This window comes from Lingula anatina, chromosome 1 (assembly GCF_051362555.1).
Source record: "Lingula anatina isolate TDL-2025a chromosome 1, LinAna3.0, whole genome shotgun sequence".
NCBI lineage: Eukaryota > Metazoa > Brachiopoda > Lingulata > Lingulida > Lingulidae > Lingula > Lingula anatina.
In genome coordinates this window covers 17,343,097-17,361,860 of record NC_141767.1, presented here as the reverse complement: position 1 = coordinate 17,361,860, position 18,764 = coordinate 17,343,097, and the positions used below count along the sequence as shown (strand labels likewise).

The following is an 18,764-nucleotide window of genomic DNA, read 5'->3' as shown; positions in this document are numbered from 1 at the left end:
GCATGCTACAAAGATTAATCAGAAACAGTTACAGTCTTTACAAATTAAGTGTCCTTTTTATCTTAATTCACAGATAGTATATATATTTTTTTTACAAAATCATTTTCAGTCCTCAATGTGCACAATATGTAGTTCCTCATCTACCAGAGACATTTTTAACCTTACTTTTCATTTGCACTCTTCACTTACCATACGTTTTGGTTCTCTTGTGTGGGACCTCTACCACTTCATCTTTATAGGTGGAGTCCAAGCAATCATACAGGTTACGTACTTGGTATGGCTTCTGGGTGATGTTCAATTTGGGGTATCTAGCAGATAAAGTTACAGGTTCTACTTCAACAATTACAAATTCAAAAGTAACTTTGAATTAAATTCTTTTATAGCATATAAAATAATACTGGCATGGACTATTTGTTCTGTATATGATATGCCATGTTTCATATTATACTCTTAGAAGAAAACTACATTCACACAGATGTATTTTCTGATACTGACCATAACAATTCATTTACAAATCTAATTTAGAAGCCATGAAAAACTTCTTTGTAGGAACTCATAGACAGAAGAATTTTAATTAAATTTCTTTAAAGTCGAAACATTTTCTCAAGCCATACCTTGTGGTAGGATCGATGCTGTATGCATTGAAGTTTTTATTCAGATTTTCTGGCGTTGTCTGTGACAACAGCTGATAAATAGTTTCCCTCTCAGCCAGGACTTCCAGTGGAGTCTTTCTGCCAGAAGCCCAGCTTCTTATCATCCATGCAGCATCCAGACATCCCAAGAAGCCACGGGCACAGCCAGAGCCTATAGGCCAGAATGGCTGAAAAGCAAAGTTGGCAAAACTATAATTTAGAGAACTGTTTAAGAAATAAGATTTAAGGCATAAGGATAGGTAATTTTAACGATAACTTTTTAAGTTATTTAAGCAATTTAATCAAAATACAATTGCAAATTTAATTCATCAACAAAATCCATTTTAGGATTTAAAATTTATCTAAAGATGTTACTGCCATTTATTGAAAGCTATGATCTGAAAAGCCAAAATGTCACATAGTAGTTATAAAAGCTGGTGCTCATATTGTTTCAAATAGGAATTGCCTTCTGTTTACCTCTAGCAAGCTGTCTCCCACTATTCCAATAAGTAACTTGTGACCTTGCCTTTCTATTACTTTGGAGGAATGCTCAGCAGCAAACATCGATGTAAAATCAAAGATGGCCACATCTGGTTGTCCATAATGGTTATGTGCAAACTCCAAGTTAGGGAGCTTGTAATTGGTGGATACATTGGCAGCCTCTGTGGCATAGGCCAATAGTTTGCTCTGATCTATATTCTCTCTAGACAACAGCTGTATGGTATCGTTGTGATCCTGGAATTGTATTTGATAATATACTTACAATAAACCATAAACTTTTCTACTAGAAATTGAATTCACAAGTAATATTTCAATTTCTTGCAAAAAATCAACAAGGATAAAATTTTAATGTTTAAAGTATAACAAAATAAATGCTAGCACATACAACAGACAAATATTACGGTATTAATGTTTTGTTAAAATAATAATAGAAACATTTACAAAATCACATACATTAAAACTGAAAATCCCATACCTGTCTCAGCACCCCCTTGTCTAACAGACTCTGCTTTTTTGCTGTCATAACAAAGTAATGTGTGTCATCTTTGTAATACACTATATTCTCCAGGTCTATGCCAGTGTTTGACTTGAGATCAAGAAAGAATTTCTGGTTGAATATGAAGGCCACGCCACTGATCTCCTCCACACTGGCCTCTTGCTGGGTGTGCCTATTGATGAAGTTGGCTGTGATAGCAATGGCCAGCTTGCCACGGAATTCTTTTCTTTTAAAACCTGACATGCAATTAAAAGAACAATTTGTATTTTAACCAGGTGAATACATTTACTATTCAAATACGAAGAAGCAATAAAAATGAAAATTAAACAAATAAGTGCCTTTATTTTACCTTTCTTCTGAACAATCTATTCAACTTAATTAATAATACAAAGATGAGGTCTGATACAACTGGATCAAGCATGGCAGAAATATATGCAAAAATCCCATGAAAAGTGCCACTGATTTTGTGAAAAATACTGCTGAATCATTCAACTTGAACTGCAAATTTACACAATAAAACCTCACAAAATCTTAAGCATGGCAAAAATACAGCTGTCAGTAATAGGGTGAAGAATGTGTAAGACAGTGATCAGAACATATGCTATGTGTCTGTATAAAAGTGCAATAACCTTTTTCATTTCACACCCAAATGGCCCATTTTTCTATTATGTTTACATCTTACACAATGTGTTTCTTGCAATGAACAGCTTTTGTCCAAATGATAACCAAATCAAAAGTTCAGACCTACCTTGCACTGTGTTCCTCTTCCCATCTGCTCCAATAAGGACATCAAATTCAAACACAGACACGGGGTCATCTTTGGGAGTGACCTCAGCACGCCAGCCAGTTTCTGAAATAAATCAAATATGTTGTGAATTTGAACAGTTTAAGACTGAATTTTGATTGATGAATATTTGTAAGAATACCTGTTACACATCTTTTAAGAAATGTTACTCTTGGAAATGCAATTTTTCTAAAATAATCTTTACAATGCATTTCTAGTCTGCTATGGCTATTCTTGGGAATGTATTCCTTTTTCATAATCTTTACATTTTACTATATCGATTGTAGTCTGTTTTATCTTAAAATAAATCCTTACTTTCTGTTTGATCTTCTGGTGGCTCAACCAAGCGTTCAAAGCCAACATTGACATGTATTTGAACACCAAAGATGAGAGCAACTTTCATTAATATACACTGTAGCTGCCTGATACCTAAAAACAGAAACAGTAACATTAAAACATGTGGTTGAGGAAAGATCACCCATATCTAAAAAAATCAAAAACACTTGTTCCTCAAGCAAACGCTATCTTGAGATTCAGAAAATCGCTCTATTATTAGCATGCTTCCGCCATTTCCAGAATCCCTGCTATGTGTTGGATAACAGAATCAGCATAGGCATGCAGATAAAAAGGATCAGTTTCTAGTGACAGAGACCCTTGAAACTAAGGGCAACAGACCTCATTAACATTATCTGATAGGTCTGCAGATAGTTATACTTACTGATATGATCTAGGGATCCAGCACAGAATTTTCCAAAGAATTTCTTGGCTCCCAGGGCTCTGAGATCATGGATAACAAATGGCCAAAGATGGAGCACATTGTTCCTAGAGAACCTGTCTCTCTTCTCTACTATCACAGTTGTCGCTCCTAGCAAGGCTGCTTCAATTCCAACGCGCAGGCCACAGGGCCCGCCGCCAATGATCAAAACCTGGAAAAATACATAACTCGACTGAACAGCAACTTCTGTGTATTGGAGAGGAACAAGAAATGCTGTGAAAATTTTCTGAATGACTGTATCATGTTCGCTTCTTTAACAGACATTGCAGGGAGAGCAATATGGCATGCAAAGCATTTTAACACAACTAATTTACTTATTATAATATTATTGCAAAAGGACGGAGCGTATCAAATAAAATATATTCTAGTGCATTGTCCACACAATTTATTGATGAAAGAATCATACTGAAAGATATCCACTCATTCCCCTTATTTTTTAAGACTCTAGTTTGTTCTCTCAAACCATAAATATTTTCACAAAGATCTGTAACAAAAAATACCCATACTAGTACTGCATTGAACAACCTATTCCATCATAATATTGACATTGCAATCCACTTTCCCTGCATTCACTCACTAAGTACATGATGAAGATGTCTTAGTTCATAGCATTGGAAATACATCCTCATTTCCCTTCCGTTGCAACCGTCAGGGGGATTATTGATTTTTAAGGTAACACATCTTCCTGTTACTTGTAAGCAGTAAATGTTCAAAAAGATCTGGATCTAGAGTGATTAAATTGCTTAATGCTCTGGTGAATAAGTGCAAGAATAACTCCATGCCATAGGAACAGCAAGTTTGTGCTTTCTCATTCACATAGATGGCATTCTACAAATTCTCTTGTATTGAATATGTGTCAGGAGTTGTTTGTTGATTCAAAAAGAATGTACAGAAAAAAATGTTTATAACTTGTGATCTAGCAACAATTCTTTTTCATCAGACTCATACATAACCCTTGCTTATAAGTTTCTGGGAGTTACAAAAACGCCATTTTTTTTCATTCATTCTTAGTTAATTTCCAAAGATGTTTTGTTTTATCATTTTTCATTCCAAGCACCCAAGCAGCAATGACATTTAAACATTCCTGTTGTGTATTTAAACAAGGGTGTTTTTCAACTTCAATCTGTCTGCATACTAACTTTTTGATAACAGTTAAAAATGTCACTGTGTACATCACAAAGATGACATATAGAGCTCAGTTGGCAAGCAGTTGATATTTTCGCCACCAAAGAAAGTCTAGCCCCTTGTCTGTCTGTCTGCTGTGTGTGCAGCTGAGTGTACTGAAAACAGTTCCTAGCTCACAGGCAGGTGAATCATACCTCACAAACACTGCATGTATTCATTAGCACAACACTGAGGATAAAATGTGTACATGGTTCCAACCTATGTCTAATATTGTATACCGTAGGTCATTATCAATATGGATCTCTCCTAGAAAACTAAATGATTATGATTGAGTGTGCGCTTATTGCAACAAACTCAAAAACTAATTATGATTCGCATTCATGTATAAAGCTTTTTTACCATCATCATCAAGCTTTGATTTACAGTACAATCTCTAAATTATCATAATGACTAGAAAAGTTTTACATAATTTTAACTGGCTGAGAAAAAGAGAGACTTTACAAAAATCATTTGTCCTGAGGAGTGAGGGAATGAATATCAAGTTCAACTGCATGTAGTGCAGTATAAGCGGCCAAGACGGCATCTCAAAACCATGGGAGAAATTGATAACATTTTTAGGGTGAAAATGAGTCATTTCCTTAGCCTAAAACTAAAAAAAGGGGATTGACCTGACTCAACTAATAATGATCAATCTAAGCACAGTCTATGTAGAGGGAATTAAGTCCACAGGACTCTGGTTCAACTACATTTAATTAAGAAGAATGACAAAGTGTGCCTGACAGATGCAATCATTTTTAACAGTCAACTGTGTAATCACCTACAAGATGAGTGACGTGTATTACCTGCTGGCTAGATGTTAGCTCATTCTAAATCACAATTCTCACAGACCTCAGGTGCAACAAACCTGTAACTATACTCATAAACTTTGCATTTTGTAGCCCTTAATATAACAAACTTAATGCCATGGATCTTTGCAATACAAATGCATCCACATTTTTTAGTTTTAAATTTTATCTGAATTCCTTCCTTTTAGTGTTAAAGACTGTGCTGAAGCAGTGGAAAAACTTTTATGTACTTATGTACACATGTTAAGAATAAAAATGTATCTCAATTATTGTCACTACAGTATACTGTTTAAGAGCACTTCTAGAATACACAGTATAGGGACTGTCAACTTAAATAGAGACAAACAGCTAAAATACATTATCATGTTCTCCTAGGAAAGCTGCATTGTCAAATTTCCTGGTTTCAAATGGCCACTCTTGCCAGTGCTCTTCATTAATTGGACAGGGTATCAGTTAGAACTTCTAAGTGCCATATCACACAGGAAAAGAGTTTCTTAGAAACTGGTACGATTTTGAGATTAAGGAGAAAAGAGTTAATGTAATCAGGGGCCTTTATAAATTCACACACACACGCACGCACGCGCACACACACACACATATCTTGCACCTCTTTAAATACATATATGTAAACAAACACATGTGAAGCATCCAACATATGTTCACTTATATGATTAAAATTTGAGCTCCTTTATAAACTTACCCTAGTGTTAGCACATGCTTGACCATTCTTGTAATCTTTATGGCTGGCTCTCTTGTCCAGTTTGGCCCAGAGTGACTGTGCTTTCCATGACTTCACCTTGGCCTTCAACCTCGTGTAGAAATCCTTGTGTTCTGATGGCTTGAGATCACACAGCTCACACAGCTGTTGAAATGTGTTCATAATGGCATTACAGGTGTTTGCGTTGACAAACTGGTCAAACAGTTTTGACACTTGGTCAGCTGTTTCATCCTGGTTGTGGGGATGGTAGCTGTGGTGATTCATGGCTGGTTAACGCAATGTCACAACTAACACAATTTGCCACAGCTAACGCAATTGTTCCTTATCTGCACAATGGAAATTCCAATCTGTGTCCCTCATAGTGATGAAACTGTTTCATCACTGCTACTATGAATGTGGTAACATCATCTGAAATTACAGAGCAAAAAATTTAACAAGATACTTTCAGAAGATATTCCCAACATTACTGAGCACTATTTAAAACATGAAAGTACTAAATATTCAAAACAGTCAAAAATAAAAAATGTTTATACCTAAATTAAGAAAGTTACATAAAAGAAAAAGGAAACCTAACCATAGCTAGCTTACAGTTTTCATAACAAGCATTCTTCACCATATAAACCTGTGTGTATATATATAAGAAACTGTGAAGTAGAAAATGAAACCCTTGTGAGATGGGAAAGACTGTATGAACAAAAGAATGACAATATAATGATAAAACAATAATTTTGACAAACTGTTTCCTTTATGCTTTCCCTTAGTTTTATTTCCCAGGTGATGTTGAAACTGACTATTCAATTCTGATTATAACATGAAGTAAAATACACTTAAATCCAAACACTAGTTAATCTAATTATTGTCAAAAAAATCAACAACATAAACTTTGCTTAATGCTATTTATTACCCAACTGCAACAGTGTTCTGTGCAATGAAATATACAAAAAAATATAAAACAATAAGAAATATAAGAATGTTTTTAAAACATAGCATGCTTTTTGAAGAAGATTACTGAATAACAGTCTTATACGAGTAAGAATATGAAGAATAAAATATAAAGGTCAGTTTTAACACACACACACACACATACACACACACACTCAAATACCAGAACCATGTATATTGATCTTTGTTCACCTTGTCTACAAATATGTAACCCCTAATATTGAATCAACAATGAGACATGCAGGGGATTGCCCCTATGGAGATATTGACTTACATAGATAGTGTATAACACTAATTTTACAAAGCATGAGAGGCAAACATTTGTAACCATCAAACTGTCACAGATATACCTCAAGATATATATAACTGTAATACAATATGACCATCATAAGTTGGCGGAATTGTTTCGTCTCCCCAAGTTAAATGATCAAGCAACTTTTGTTATGTCAGACCACTACTACTACTACTACTGGATGCAAGTTCTTGTGTTAACACTAGATCAAAAAGTATTTAACTATTATAGTCACTAAATGCAGTTACATCAACAAAAGATGCTGTTTGATTCATACCATCACTGCAACCCGAGGTAACGGACTATAAATAATCCCCACTAAAATAGCACACATAAATCCAATGACTGCATATTATCATTTTATGGGATTAGAACTTGTCACATATCACTATGCCATCCAGTATGTGTGTGATAAGACACTGTCAACCAAGCATTAAAGAACATCTCGAGCATTAGTAGAGGTGTTCCAGGCACATATCCTGAGGCAGTGGCAGCATATTGTTTGACATGAATATCAAGAGAAAGTACTAGCATTCCACCAAAAACACCCCTAAAACTGAATAAATCACATAGCGAAAAGCTCACATAAGATGTTTAGGTATGAATGAGGAAATGGCATAATGCATTGAATATTAAGTGTCACTTAAAACTGTGGGTATTAATAACCCACCACTTACAGCATTTCTATATTAGCATGCAAAGCTACAGTAAGAGCACTTAACTGCAAAGCTTCTGTATGTCCTGTGCCAGTGTTGACAAACATCAGGACCATGTAGATAACAGTGACCCGCTAACACAGAATCTATAGCTTATTGTCCAAACAGCAATAATGCACTTATCTGGCTATCAACATCTTATCTTATTATAGCCACCTCCCAATATGGTAGCCCTTTTAGGTAATACCAGTAAATTCTGCACAAGATATATGTTAAAAAAGCATGACTTTTAATGTGCATAGTATGAATTATTTTTTCGTTATATTTCATAAAACTATGCTATCTGATATAGACTGGCCATTTATAACTTCCACAAAAGTATGCCAGGTGGTTCAAACACATGCTATAGGGCTGTCTTCCATAGTAAAAGAGGCAGAATTGCCTCCAGTACTTTATACAGGGGTTTTATATGCATGCAATATACCTGTGGGACATTTATCAGCAGTTAATTCTGTGCCTGGTTATCTATGCGTTAATAAAACACATCTGATGCAGCCACATGGACCAGCCTCCGGGCAGACAAGTTTATCTTTTTTTTTTTTTTACATTCTGCAAGTTTATCTTATCATCTGAAAGAGATACTGTTTGAAAATATTTATATTAATTTCTTTTAATTGTTGCAGTTGGCAGACGTTGGAGAAAGCACCACTTTTGACTGACAGCTCTGCTGCACAGCTGATTTTTTTTCCTTCAGAACAAATTCTTGTCCATCTTGAACTAAAGGCCCTTGACCAAAGCAACATTATATTTAGAATGATATACAATTTAATTCAATCAATAGTGCAACCGTTTACCCTTTATTGATTCAAGTACTAATGCACCTATTGGCCGAACTGTATGTTCAAACATATATAAGCTCAAGGTTTCATATTAAAACCTGTGCCCTCCAAAGTCAGAGTCAACAGACATGGAGATGCATTAATTGCACTACCTCATGCAGTGTCCACAATATGCATGTGGTGGTCACATTTGGCTTTGGTCATTGCTAAGTAGACATGTTTTATTTTATGCTTAAACACAGGTTAATGTATGCTACATGAAGTTAGCAGGAGTCTAGCTGAAGGCTGATTTCCATTTTGTATATATGGACATAACAATGCAATGGCTCACTTTGTCAGATAACCAACAACACAAACTCTCTTCTATTGCTGAGGCTATCACATACACAACGCATACAGGCAACGAACCGGTTTTCATTCAACGGACAATAAAAATATGTCCCAAGTTAAAAACTGGCAGCTTTTTCACCTGTTAAATATGTGCAACACACCTGTGCACCTCTGAGGTCAATGTTTTCTTTAGAACAGTTTATATATATCAGCCATAATTTCTTACACCTGGGGGCATTGTTCTATAACTTGCACAGAGTTGTTATGTGTGCCCAATACCACATGTAACATGTAGCACTTATCTCAACATTCTCTAAATTTCTTTACTTTGAGACTCGACTTTAAAAGCCCATATCATATACACGTATTCATGCATTACAGCCAGTTGCAGCTTACAGAATATGAATCACTGTCATAATAAGATCACTATGCTATCTTCTCTTTGAGATCTGACTTTAGACCCTGTATCAACATCTGTAAATAAATGTCTGCTTACACAACCGCTGTCATTCTGGATCTCATGGCACCAGAATGTCAAATGTCATGTGTATGAAGACATGACAGTGTAAAATAACCCCCATGCACTCAATTAGCATAACATACACATTTTTTAAAACTTTTCTCATATTGTTCTTATTATGTTTATATGTTGTTTCAGTTTTTGGAAACTCTCACCTGTCTCAGTTTTCACTGCATCACAGCCACAAATTTCCACATATCAGTTACATGCTTCCTTATTAGGGAATATATTTTGAAAGGTAAAACATGGCGACTCACCGCCAGAGCACACAGTAAAACCTTCACCTTAAATGTGTGTTCTAATATGATTATGACCAGGCATGAAGTAAATAAACAAATCATTTTATCTTCTTGCTGGTGAAAACAGTACCTAAAAATATTTAAGACATAAGCCATCAAATATATATACAGTATTCATCTTGAGTCTGATAATTGAATATATCAGTGGCTTCAAAGCAAAAGGCTATGTAACATTCTAAGTATTCATTCATTGATTTAAACAGATACGTATTAATGGCCAGCATTTTACTTAGAGAGCAATACTTACTTAGAGATTAATAAACCATGAGATTAATAAACCATGACATGTCATCCCTCAACCATTTTTGGCAGTTATAAAAAGCAAAATGAAAAAAAAATTATTTAATAGAATGAAGTCTAAATAGTTACAGTCACATTTCTCTGAGGGATATTTTCTACTTCAAAGATCAATCATCCCCACATCTGGTTAAATGATGGAAGTGAGACAAGAGGAGTAAAGATATGTTTTGTTAACTTCATGGTTATGTGTGAAATATCGTAATTTATATCAACATTTTCAAACTTGAAATAAAGTCATCTCAGTCAATATATCATAGCACTGCAATCAATAAGGAGAGATAGTTCAGAAATGTAGCATAAATATCATATATCAGTAGTCAAGGCCTTATTCTGTAAAATGTGTATCAACATTTTTCAGTCCCTAATGATCCTTAGCTGATCTTCACCATGAACATAATGCAGCCGAGTTCAGACTTCAAGTGGATCAATAACTATAGATTAGTGTTAAATCAATATCTTAATGACTTGACCCTTGGTTATGTGATACATACCTTCACTATATACACTAAGCAAGAAATTGGCTTGTAAATGATTGTGGTAAGTTTTAATATACCAGAAATGAGATAACAGATTGGGTATAGTAAGTTAAATAATCAATTTCCCCCCAAGAGCAAAATATATGGTTACCCAGACCAGTCCCATTAAAAAGTATGTCTAACACACTTTACTAGTACGTCAATTAACCATACATCAGTAACGTGTAGGCACGGCAGAATTTATTCGTGAAGCCAATTTATCAAACTGATATCAAGAAAATACATAGGGAGCTCTACGAAATATTATAGTAATTTACTAAAGATCAAGTACCAGTCTGGGCAATGTATTAATAAAACAAATAACCTTAAAAACCTGCAATACATGAATGTATAATTGGACAGGTCTAGTTTTGTAAATGGTATCTTAGTTAAGTTGACCAACGTTGTGCATTGTACAGAATAATAATAACTTGCATATGATCTAAAATCAATCTTTATAAATTCATATGTGATTATAAACTAATATTGCATTCATTTTCTTTCAGCATGGGACACAGAAACGCACTTCAATCTAATATGTCCACAGTTAATTTTTCAAATATTTGGTTCAACCATATTGTTTAACGGTTAAAAACATTTTCAGATAAACTGCTAAGCAAATATATATCATATTTATATGCTATCAATACTTGACCTACAAAAAGGGGAGAGAGCAAAGGATAACTGCTACTTAAATTTCATTCTTTATCCATTTGGCCTTAATTTTAGTTTAATTGAAACAATTTATTGTAGAAAAGTGACTGTGGTTGACTGGTTTATAATTCCTGTTCATGAATTCAGGATTAGGATTACCTGAAGCATGTTTTCTAAAATTGCAGATTCTATACCAGTTGTATGGAGTGTACCCTAAAGATAAAAAATCCTGACATTAATGGTCTTTTTATCATGTGTCATGCCAGGACACATGAATGTGTCATGAAAGTTGTCAACAGCAGCAAACAAAATGTGATGCATAAGTTTAAGAAATCAATCAAGGCCTAAAACACACATATTCTACACTTTTAGTAATTAAGCATTTCTAAAAAAATTGAGGTTTCAGTTTCCACTTTTTTTCCAATTTATCTGTCTACTATCTTTTATCTTTTGAATGATCCAGTTTTGAAAATCTATCCAGAAAATTTATCAACCCACCACAATTTGATTTGAGTTTCAAGACAGATGCTTTGAAGTACACTGTACTTAAATTATTACTCACATGATTTCCTTCATTGGATGCACACACAAAAAATATACACATACTGTGAAGTGTATCAAATACTGGTCACTATATGAGTCACACTCATTTATTAGTATACATGTACATGGCAGTCACTGCATGAATTCTGAGCTGCAAAATTATGCATGCATGTCATCCAAGCATCCTGGCCATATATTGTTCAAACTGGGAAATCATGACATCATAACAATGATAACACTGAAGTAAATGTTTCAATAAGAAATTTTTTTTAACAGTTCATTTTTTATACATCTCAATTAGCAGTCCCCTTGATTATATTTTTAATATTATCTTAATAATTGTTTGCCTTCATAAAAATTAGGTGCTGACCACTATAATATGATTGAATAACCCATGGGTAAGATGAACGCGGACAAAGGACATGACTCATTGTGACTCTGGATTTTTACTGAACCTGCTTTAGCCAAAAACCACTCACACTCACAGGCAATACGCTGTGGGTTGTCAATTTCAAGACTGCCCACGCGTAATTTACCTTACGAAACAAGCGCGCCGGTTTGAAAACAAATAATACTTACATATTTTTGCTTCATTTATATCCTTGTTACAAGGGTAATTGCATTCTTGTCTGTGGCATTAATGTGTTTTCCCAGAAAAGCTGTAGCGTTAAATGTAAATAACGTTACAACACTCCCAATACACCGCGCCATGTACAGAGCTGCCACAATGTAATGATCAACAGATGTCAGCACTTGTTGGCTCGTCAAGACAGTACCAAAAACGCAATCTTTTTAAAGACATTTTATCTTCGTTTTGAGAAAAGGAAATGTAATTTATTATCAGTATACCATAAAATGATATAAGGCGATTCTGCCTGGCGTGAATTTATGTAATAAAATAGTGTCAAGTAAGTAGCTTTAACGTTAACATCGTTGAATAGTAATTTCCTTTCCAGGTAATGTCACTTTCAAAGACGGACCTTCACAGATAAAGGACAGATAAGACAGACGTGTGTGGCATTGTGGGTTGGTTTGATTGGCTAAAGTCATGTCTGGATCACAATATATGACTCAAATATCTACGAGTGCAGGAAGAGGAATAGGAAGAGGGTCTTTGCGTCCACCACAAACATTGCCGAAATGTCTTCAAATGTTTGATTCTCAACCAGGGAAACTTGCTGATGAATGCAGTTCCACAAGCAACGCACACTCCATGTTTTACGCAACGCAGAGAGCACAACAACCAGTTAAGAAGCCCCAGACGACCCAAGTGCAACAACAAAAATATATACCTGGTCTTTCTTTACCATCTGGGGATAATCGGGGCGCCATACTAGGTACATGATACAGCATTAATATTTACTGATGCAGTGTCTGTCTCTCTTGGCCTCCACTCCTACTGAGTTTGACACAGCCTTTGTGAATTTTTTAATTTGATGTCAACTTGTGAATTAATCTGTTAAGCCTTAGGGATGAAGCTTTCCGTAGTAATCATTTTTGAAGGAATTCTCAAATGCCTTGTAAATTACCAAAATTCGTGCTAGTGATCTTCTTGATTTTTTTTAAACTTTTTTTAGCAAATTCAATTTCAAATCTGATTGACAAAATATGTTGAGTGTCTGTCAAAATATATAGATTTATTAATTAATCTTATTGCCTCTTTATATATCATGTAATGGATGTGACTAACTCTTAAATGTATGTTACCATGTATGTTAAAAAGAGCATTTGTACTCCAAATTTAAGCTGTAAAACATATATTTTTTTCTTCATTTTTTTTCAACCTCAGCAACACCCCAGGTAGTGCAGAATGTACAACAGCAGCAACAGAACCTAGACAGTGCTTTCCCAAAAAATCTCCCAGAAAATCTCCCAAAAAGGTTCCACCAGAACTTATCCAAGCTTTCACAAATGGCACAAAGAATCCAGTTAGTGCACTGATGGAGTACTGCTCCATGACTAGAATGACTGCAGTGTTTGAAGAGGCTGCAGTAGAAACACCTTCCATTGTGGCCAAGTTTGCCAATGTTTGTAAGATTGATGGCCGCCCTTTTCCACAGGGTGTCGGAAAAACTAAAAAAGAGGCCAAGGTTAATGCTGCAAAGATTGCTTTTACAGCCATGCTTGGCATGGAAGAGGATGACATCGAGGATGAAAGTGGTTGGTATATAAAGAATATGACAGAAGTAATGTTGTCTAGGTTGAGATCATTATGGCATAACCGTTCCAAAATTTGTGATGTGACAGGGAGGCTGATTTAATGTCTACTTTCGTACTACAGAAAAAAAAAATATTCCAATGACATAAGTAATTTACTAAAGCTTGAATAATATAGGTTTTGATCAGAGTCTAGATTTTCCATTACCATATTTTTAACTGCTTTATTTTTCTGTAGAACACACTGGGATATACAACCATTAATATCTGATGTATTATTCACAGAAACGGGACGTGTGATGTATGATGTCATGGGCAGAAAACTCATGCTGCCGAAAGAAGAATTTCCAGTTGAAGAAACAATTGACAGTGAAAATGCCCCTTACGATGCAGGTATGAACAGATGCCTGTCATAATCCCAATATTAAATTAACACATTTATGTTTTTTAATATTGAGAGAATACTTTGATTCACCATTCACTTGACATATGTTATCATAATAATTTTTTAACTCAAAATACTGACAACGCTTGAACACAAAATATGTATGCAGTCGACTAGTGTACTTTAAATGGTAGTCTATTATTATTTTACTTTCTGTCCTCAGGCTCACAACCTGTTGCATATGGTAGAAATCCTGTTGGTGAGCTACAGGAATACTGTGTCAAAAAAAGAATACCTTTTCTTATTGAAATCAGTGATACACCTGGTCCTAAAGGGTAAATTGTGTTGCAAATTATGGTTACTGTTTTGTTAGGTGGGATTTTGTATTCATAGATATACCTAGAAATTGAAAGTAACATAGCATTATGAAAATGTCATATATTGCAGAAGAATTATTTTTATGCTATGAATTAGATAACTAATTTTGATAAGTAATCTCATTTAGCAATGGTAAAATTTGTTTACTTACTCACTTTCATGTTTTGTCTCTTTCCCATGTTGGTCTTGACAATAGCATGGTACCACACTGTATTTCATTGCTAGTTCTTTTTAAACATAGCTTTGTAGCCACAGTAACAGTAGATGATGAGCCATTTGCCACAGCAACAGGACCAAGCAAGAAAGATGCTAAAAGACAAGCAGCAGATGCAGCCTTGAGTCTTCTGCTGGAATTTGATGAGGTATTATTGGTGTATAAAGTTATATTTTGCATTTAACTTATTTCTGTTCTGTGCAGTACTCACTGAATCTGATTTCATAATATTTGTTTGTTTGTTTAATTATTCAGCAGAATTGTGGAATCTTAAGAGATTATTACAGCAGGTAGCCATCTAGAAGGTCCATGTGGTCCATTGGCAAGCAGAGATTTCAGGATAATTGCAATAACCACTGTTTTCATGGTAAAATGGAATTTATTACATTTCCATGTGTTGCTTATAATGTATTTATTGTGAAATTTTGAATCTCATATGAATAGTTATAGTCCCTTCAATCAAAATGTTTGTGAACAATTATACAAGAACTGTTTTCAGCCAGAAGAAGTGGAAGCAGAGCTAACCCACTATGATAAAATGGCCAGTATGAGTCATCAACAGCTACACAAATTAACAGCTTCTTTGCCAGAACTAGAGGAAGGAAATAAAGTTGTGGCAGCATTTGTGGTCAAACGAGGTAAGTTATTGCGGTAGTTGCAAGATGTAACTGAGTGCTTCATTGTTTAAAGAGTTCCTTACAAGAACCACTTTAAAGAGATGGAGAGTAGGTTTTAAAATCAACGATATTAAAACGTTGTAGGATTATTATATTGTTACTTATAATCAGTGTAAGATATTGAAACTGTGGGACATGCATTTTTTATTTAGTTCAAAATACCATTTGCTGTTGTTGTTATTATTATTATTACTGTTATTATTCAGAATGAGAAAGCACCAGGTGTGACAGTAAAAATATGTTTCAACCTTCACATTCAAGGTGAAGCAGACAGTGGCCAGGTTGTAGCATTGGGCACAGGAAGTTTATCCATCACTGGAGAACAGCTTAGTGCTGATGGAAGAACAGTCAATGATAGCCATGCAGAGATCATTGCCAGAAGAGCTCTTGTAAGGTAAGTGTTAGTTTTAAATGCTTTTATTTGCATTAATGTTGTAAATATTTATTGCCAAATAACAAGGAAAACTTAAATTTGTAATAATGATTATTTTGATAGCTTTGTGGATAAAGGTAAGGTATATATCACAAAATTAAGCTTGCTGGTATTTATTATGATCGTATTGTCTAAATGCATTATTAAACAGTTGGCTGAATGCTGAAATGTTCCCAATTCCATCACACCAGGTACTTCCACAGAGAGCTGAAGTCATTTTATGAGGGGAACACAGTACATTCCATATTTGAAGAAAGATACAAAGGTGCACCACTGCTGACTCTGAAGGACTACATAACAATACACCTCTACATCAGCACAGCACCTTGTGGAGATGCTGCTTTATTCTCTGCAAGGTAAAGATCAAGGAATTTGTTGCAAAAGGGCATAATCCAGTTTTTTCTGTTAATTGGTAAAAGCTTTTTGCCTTTTCTTTGCCTACAACTAATTTGCAAGTGAGGTAAGATAAATGTGAAATAATAAATGTGCAAATGCTTCATTTCTTCTTCTTCTTAAGAAATGAAAAGATGATTTTAAAGAAGGGAATTATAGTGGAATGATTTTAAGGTATGTAAATTTGATGTAGTTTAGTTTGCTTACTACTTTTAAATTTTAGGTCTGGGACACCCCCTCCCTTATCACATGAAGAATGGGAATTAATACAGAGTGGTGCCCATTACCCAACATTTGAAACTAGTGACCATGGGGTGGCAAGAACAAAAATTGAAGGAGGTACAATTTTAAGTGATTTTAGGTTAAAAAAAAAAAAGATTTAAGACAAGAAGTACTTATTTGTATTAAATTGCTTACCTTGTTGTTAAGAGAGAAAAAGGATAGATTCAGTAATTCAGATTGATTAATTTTCAACTTTTCAATACACATAAATGAACCACTCTGTTTGTAGGAGAAGGTACCATCCCCACAGAGAAGGACCAGCTAACTACCCAGACTTGGGATGGTATAAAGAGTGGGCAGCAGAGACTGAGGAGCATGTCCTGTAGTGACAAGATATTGAAGTGGAATGTTCTAGGCTTGCAAGGAGCTCTGTTTTCTAACTTTCTTGAACCAGTGTATATCTCTTCAGTTACATTAGGTGAGCGTTTGGTGAGACAAGACTATATAAATGAAGGGAAGTAAGTTTGAATGAAGAATGTGAAAGGAGTTTTTTATAGGATATTGCTCTTCCTTTACATATTAACTGTTAGCCATTAGCTCCATTCTCATTTTCTTGGTTTTAAGTGTTATTATGATTAAAATCATATTTTCCAGGTAATCTCTATGACCATGGTCATGCCACCAGAGCCTTTTGTTGCCGGCTGGAGGGCATCATCAGAGATCTCCCAGAGGGTTATTGTGTCAACCACCCTTATATAGGTCGCACTACTCACTGCCAAACACTCCGCCATGCCAACCCCAAGATGTCAATACTCAGCACAAACTGGTGCCAGGGGGATGAGAAAGTGGAAATTATAGATGCCAGGTCTGGAAAGGAAATACCGAGGTTAGAAGGGTCTCTGTTTCTCTTGGATATTATAGTTTAGGTGTACAGGCATACATATATTCATGTATGTTAGAAGCCTTTAATTTAATTTGAATTTAAAAAAAATTAGATTTTTTAAAAATGTTAAGTTAATTGCTGGCTGCAAAAGGGAAGTAAAGCTTTACTTTTTAAATTTTGTATGAAGTTCAACTTGCTTCACATTTTCAATATATTTGTCATTAAGTTATTATTAATGGGTTATTAAGAATTATTTTATATTTTACAAGTGGAGAATTATGCCTCATAACATGCAGAACTTTTCTTTTTGCAGCTCACCATTCAAGACAGGAGCAACTCTAGCTAGCAGAATGTGCAAGGCAGGATTTTTCCACAGATACAAGGAAATAGCAAAAATGGCCAAAAAGCATCATTTACTCAAAGTGAACACTTACAGGGATGCCAAATTATCGGCTCAAAGCTACCAGCAAGCCAAGCAAGTTTTCTACCATTACTTGCAAGCTGGTGGGTGGGGCAGTTGGGTTGTTAAACCACCAGAGCAAGAATTATTTACAAAATAATCGACATCCAATTCTGTTAGACATCAATTTTATGTTAAAGGTGCTCATCGAACATTCCCCACATGCAGTGATAGAATGGATTTTGTGTTGCAATATATTGATATTTGTGTTCAATATTTATATAAATAATTTCTTAACAGTTATGTGCAGAAGTGCATTTACAGCATCTAGTCCACTGAGTGTGGTGAAACTTTTAAAGTTTAAAAACATCATGTATCAGTATTATATAGTTTATTGTTATTGTTAGTTATTATTCACCTTATATACCAAAAATAGCCTCTAAGCCAAGAATACAGTATTAATTCTGAATGTATTATGATATACGAAGCTTCTTGTCTCCTTGTGACGAGGACAGAAGAAAGAATAGTTTTGTCATTTTCACATTTTAATAAGAAAAGCTGTAGTATTTGCAAATATAAAGCATTATTCCTTGAAATACATGGTCTGAACCATCTTGCTTCATAGTGGAATGAATATAATGACACAATGTACAGTGTTACAGAGGCAGGATTGTTTCATAGTGTTTAAAATAGTCTTGTGAAGCTTTTTACTTCCAGCCACAATAAAAGATAATAAAGATTTACCTAGAAACATTGCAAAGGAACATTAGTTGTGGAAATCAAGAGATACATAAAACTATTATGAGCTGACAGCTAGATCTAGCACTGAGAACCAACATAGAAAGTGAAATATTTC

The 18,764-nt window shown here is 34.7% G+C and overlaps 2 protein-coding genes and 1 long non-coding RNA gene across 15 annotated transcripts in view; 2 read left to right on the top strand and 1 right to left on the bottom strand.

The window, feature by feature from the left end:
- LOC106178150 (F-actin-monooxygenase MICAL3) overlaps window positions 1-12,521 on the bottom strand; it is a 33,889-nt gene extending 21,368 nt beyond the window's left edge. For 6 of the 13 annotated variants that reach the window (XR_015331830.1, XM_087000112.1, XM_087000115.1 and 3 more), the window contains exons 1-9: window positions 12,346-12,521; window positions 5,859-6,284; window positions 3,132-3,339; window positions 2,729-2,842; window positions 2,378-2,479; window positions 1,609-1,865; window positions 1,110-1,367; window positions 615-820; window positions 190-308 (exon numbers count right to left, since the gene is read on the bottom strand). Coding sequence is in view for 12 of the 13 variants with exons in the window: in XM_087000112.1 (XP_086856238.1) it covers window positions 190-308; window positions 615-820; window positions 1,110-1,367; window positions 1,609-1,865; window positions 2,378-2,479; window positions 2,729-2,842; window positions 3,132-3,339; window positions 5,859-6,140 (1,546 nt within the window). In the remaining variant the exon portion in view is untranslated. Of the gene's footprint in view, window positions 1-189; window positions 309-614; window positions 821-1,109; window positions 1,368-1,608; window positions 1,866-2,377; window positions 2,480-2,728; window positions 2,843-3,131; window positions 3,340-5,858; window positions 6,285-11,382; window positions 11,418-12,345 lie in introns of those variants that run through there. The other 7 variants (XM_087000105.1, XM_087000107.1, XM_087000109.1 and 4 more) reach the window with 2 other exon arrangements.
- A 55-nt stretch (window positions 12,522-12,576) lies between these two features.
- LOC147764029 (uncharacterized) lies at window positions 12,577-13,619 on the top strand. Its single transcript, XR_015331831.1, has 3 exons — window positions 12,577-12,595; window positions 12,723-13,103; window positions 13,556-13,619. It is a non-coding gene; the product is annotated as an uncharacterized LOC147764029 (long non-coding RNA).
- Window positions 13,620-13,634: 15 nt separating this feature from the next.
- LOC112042019 (double-stranded RNA-specific adenosine deaminase-like) lies at window positions 13,635-18,668 on the top strand. Its single transcript, XM_024075898.2, has 11 exons — window positions 13,635-13,926; window positions 14,209-14,316; window positions 14,532-14,643; window positions 14,928-15,048; window positions 15,400-15,538; window positions 15,839-15,971; window positions 16,202-16,366; window positions 16,627-16,742; window positions 16,915-17,103; window positions 17,280-17,511; window positions 17,822-18,668. The coding sequence occupies exons 1-11, from the start codon at window positions 13,707-13,709 to the stop codon at window positions 18,066-18,068; spliced, it is 1,782 nt and encodes a 593-aa protein (XP_023931666.2). The 5' UTR covers window positions 13,635-13,706; the 3' UTR covers window positions 18,069-18,668.
- Window positions 18,669-18,764: the final 96 nt, after the last annotated feature.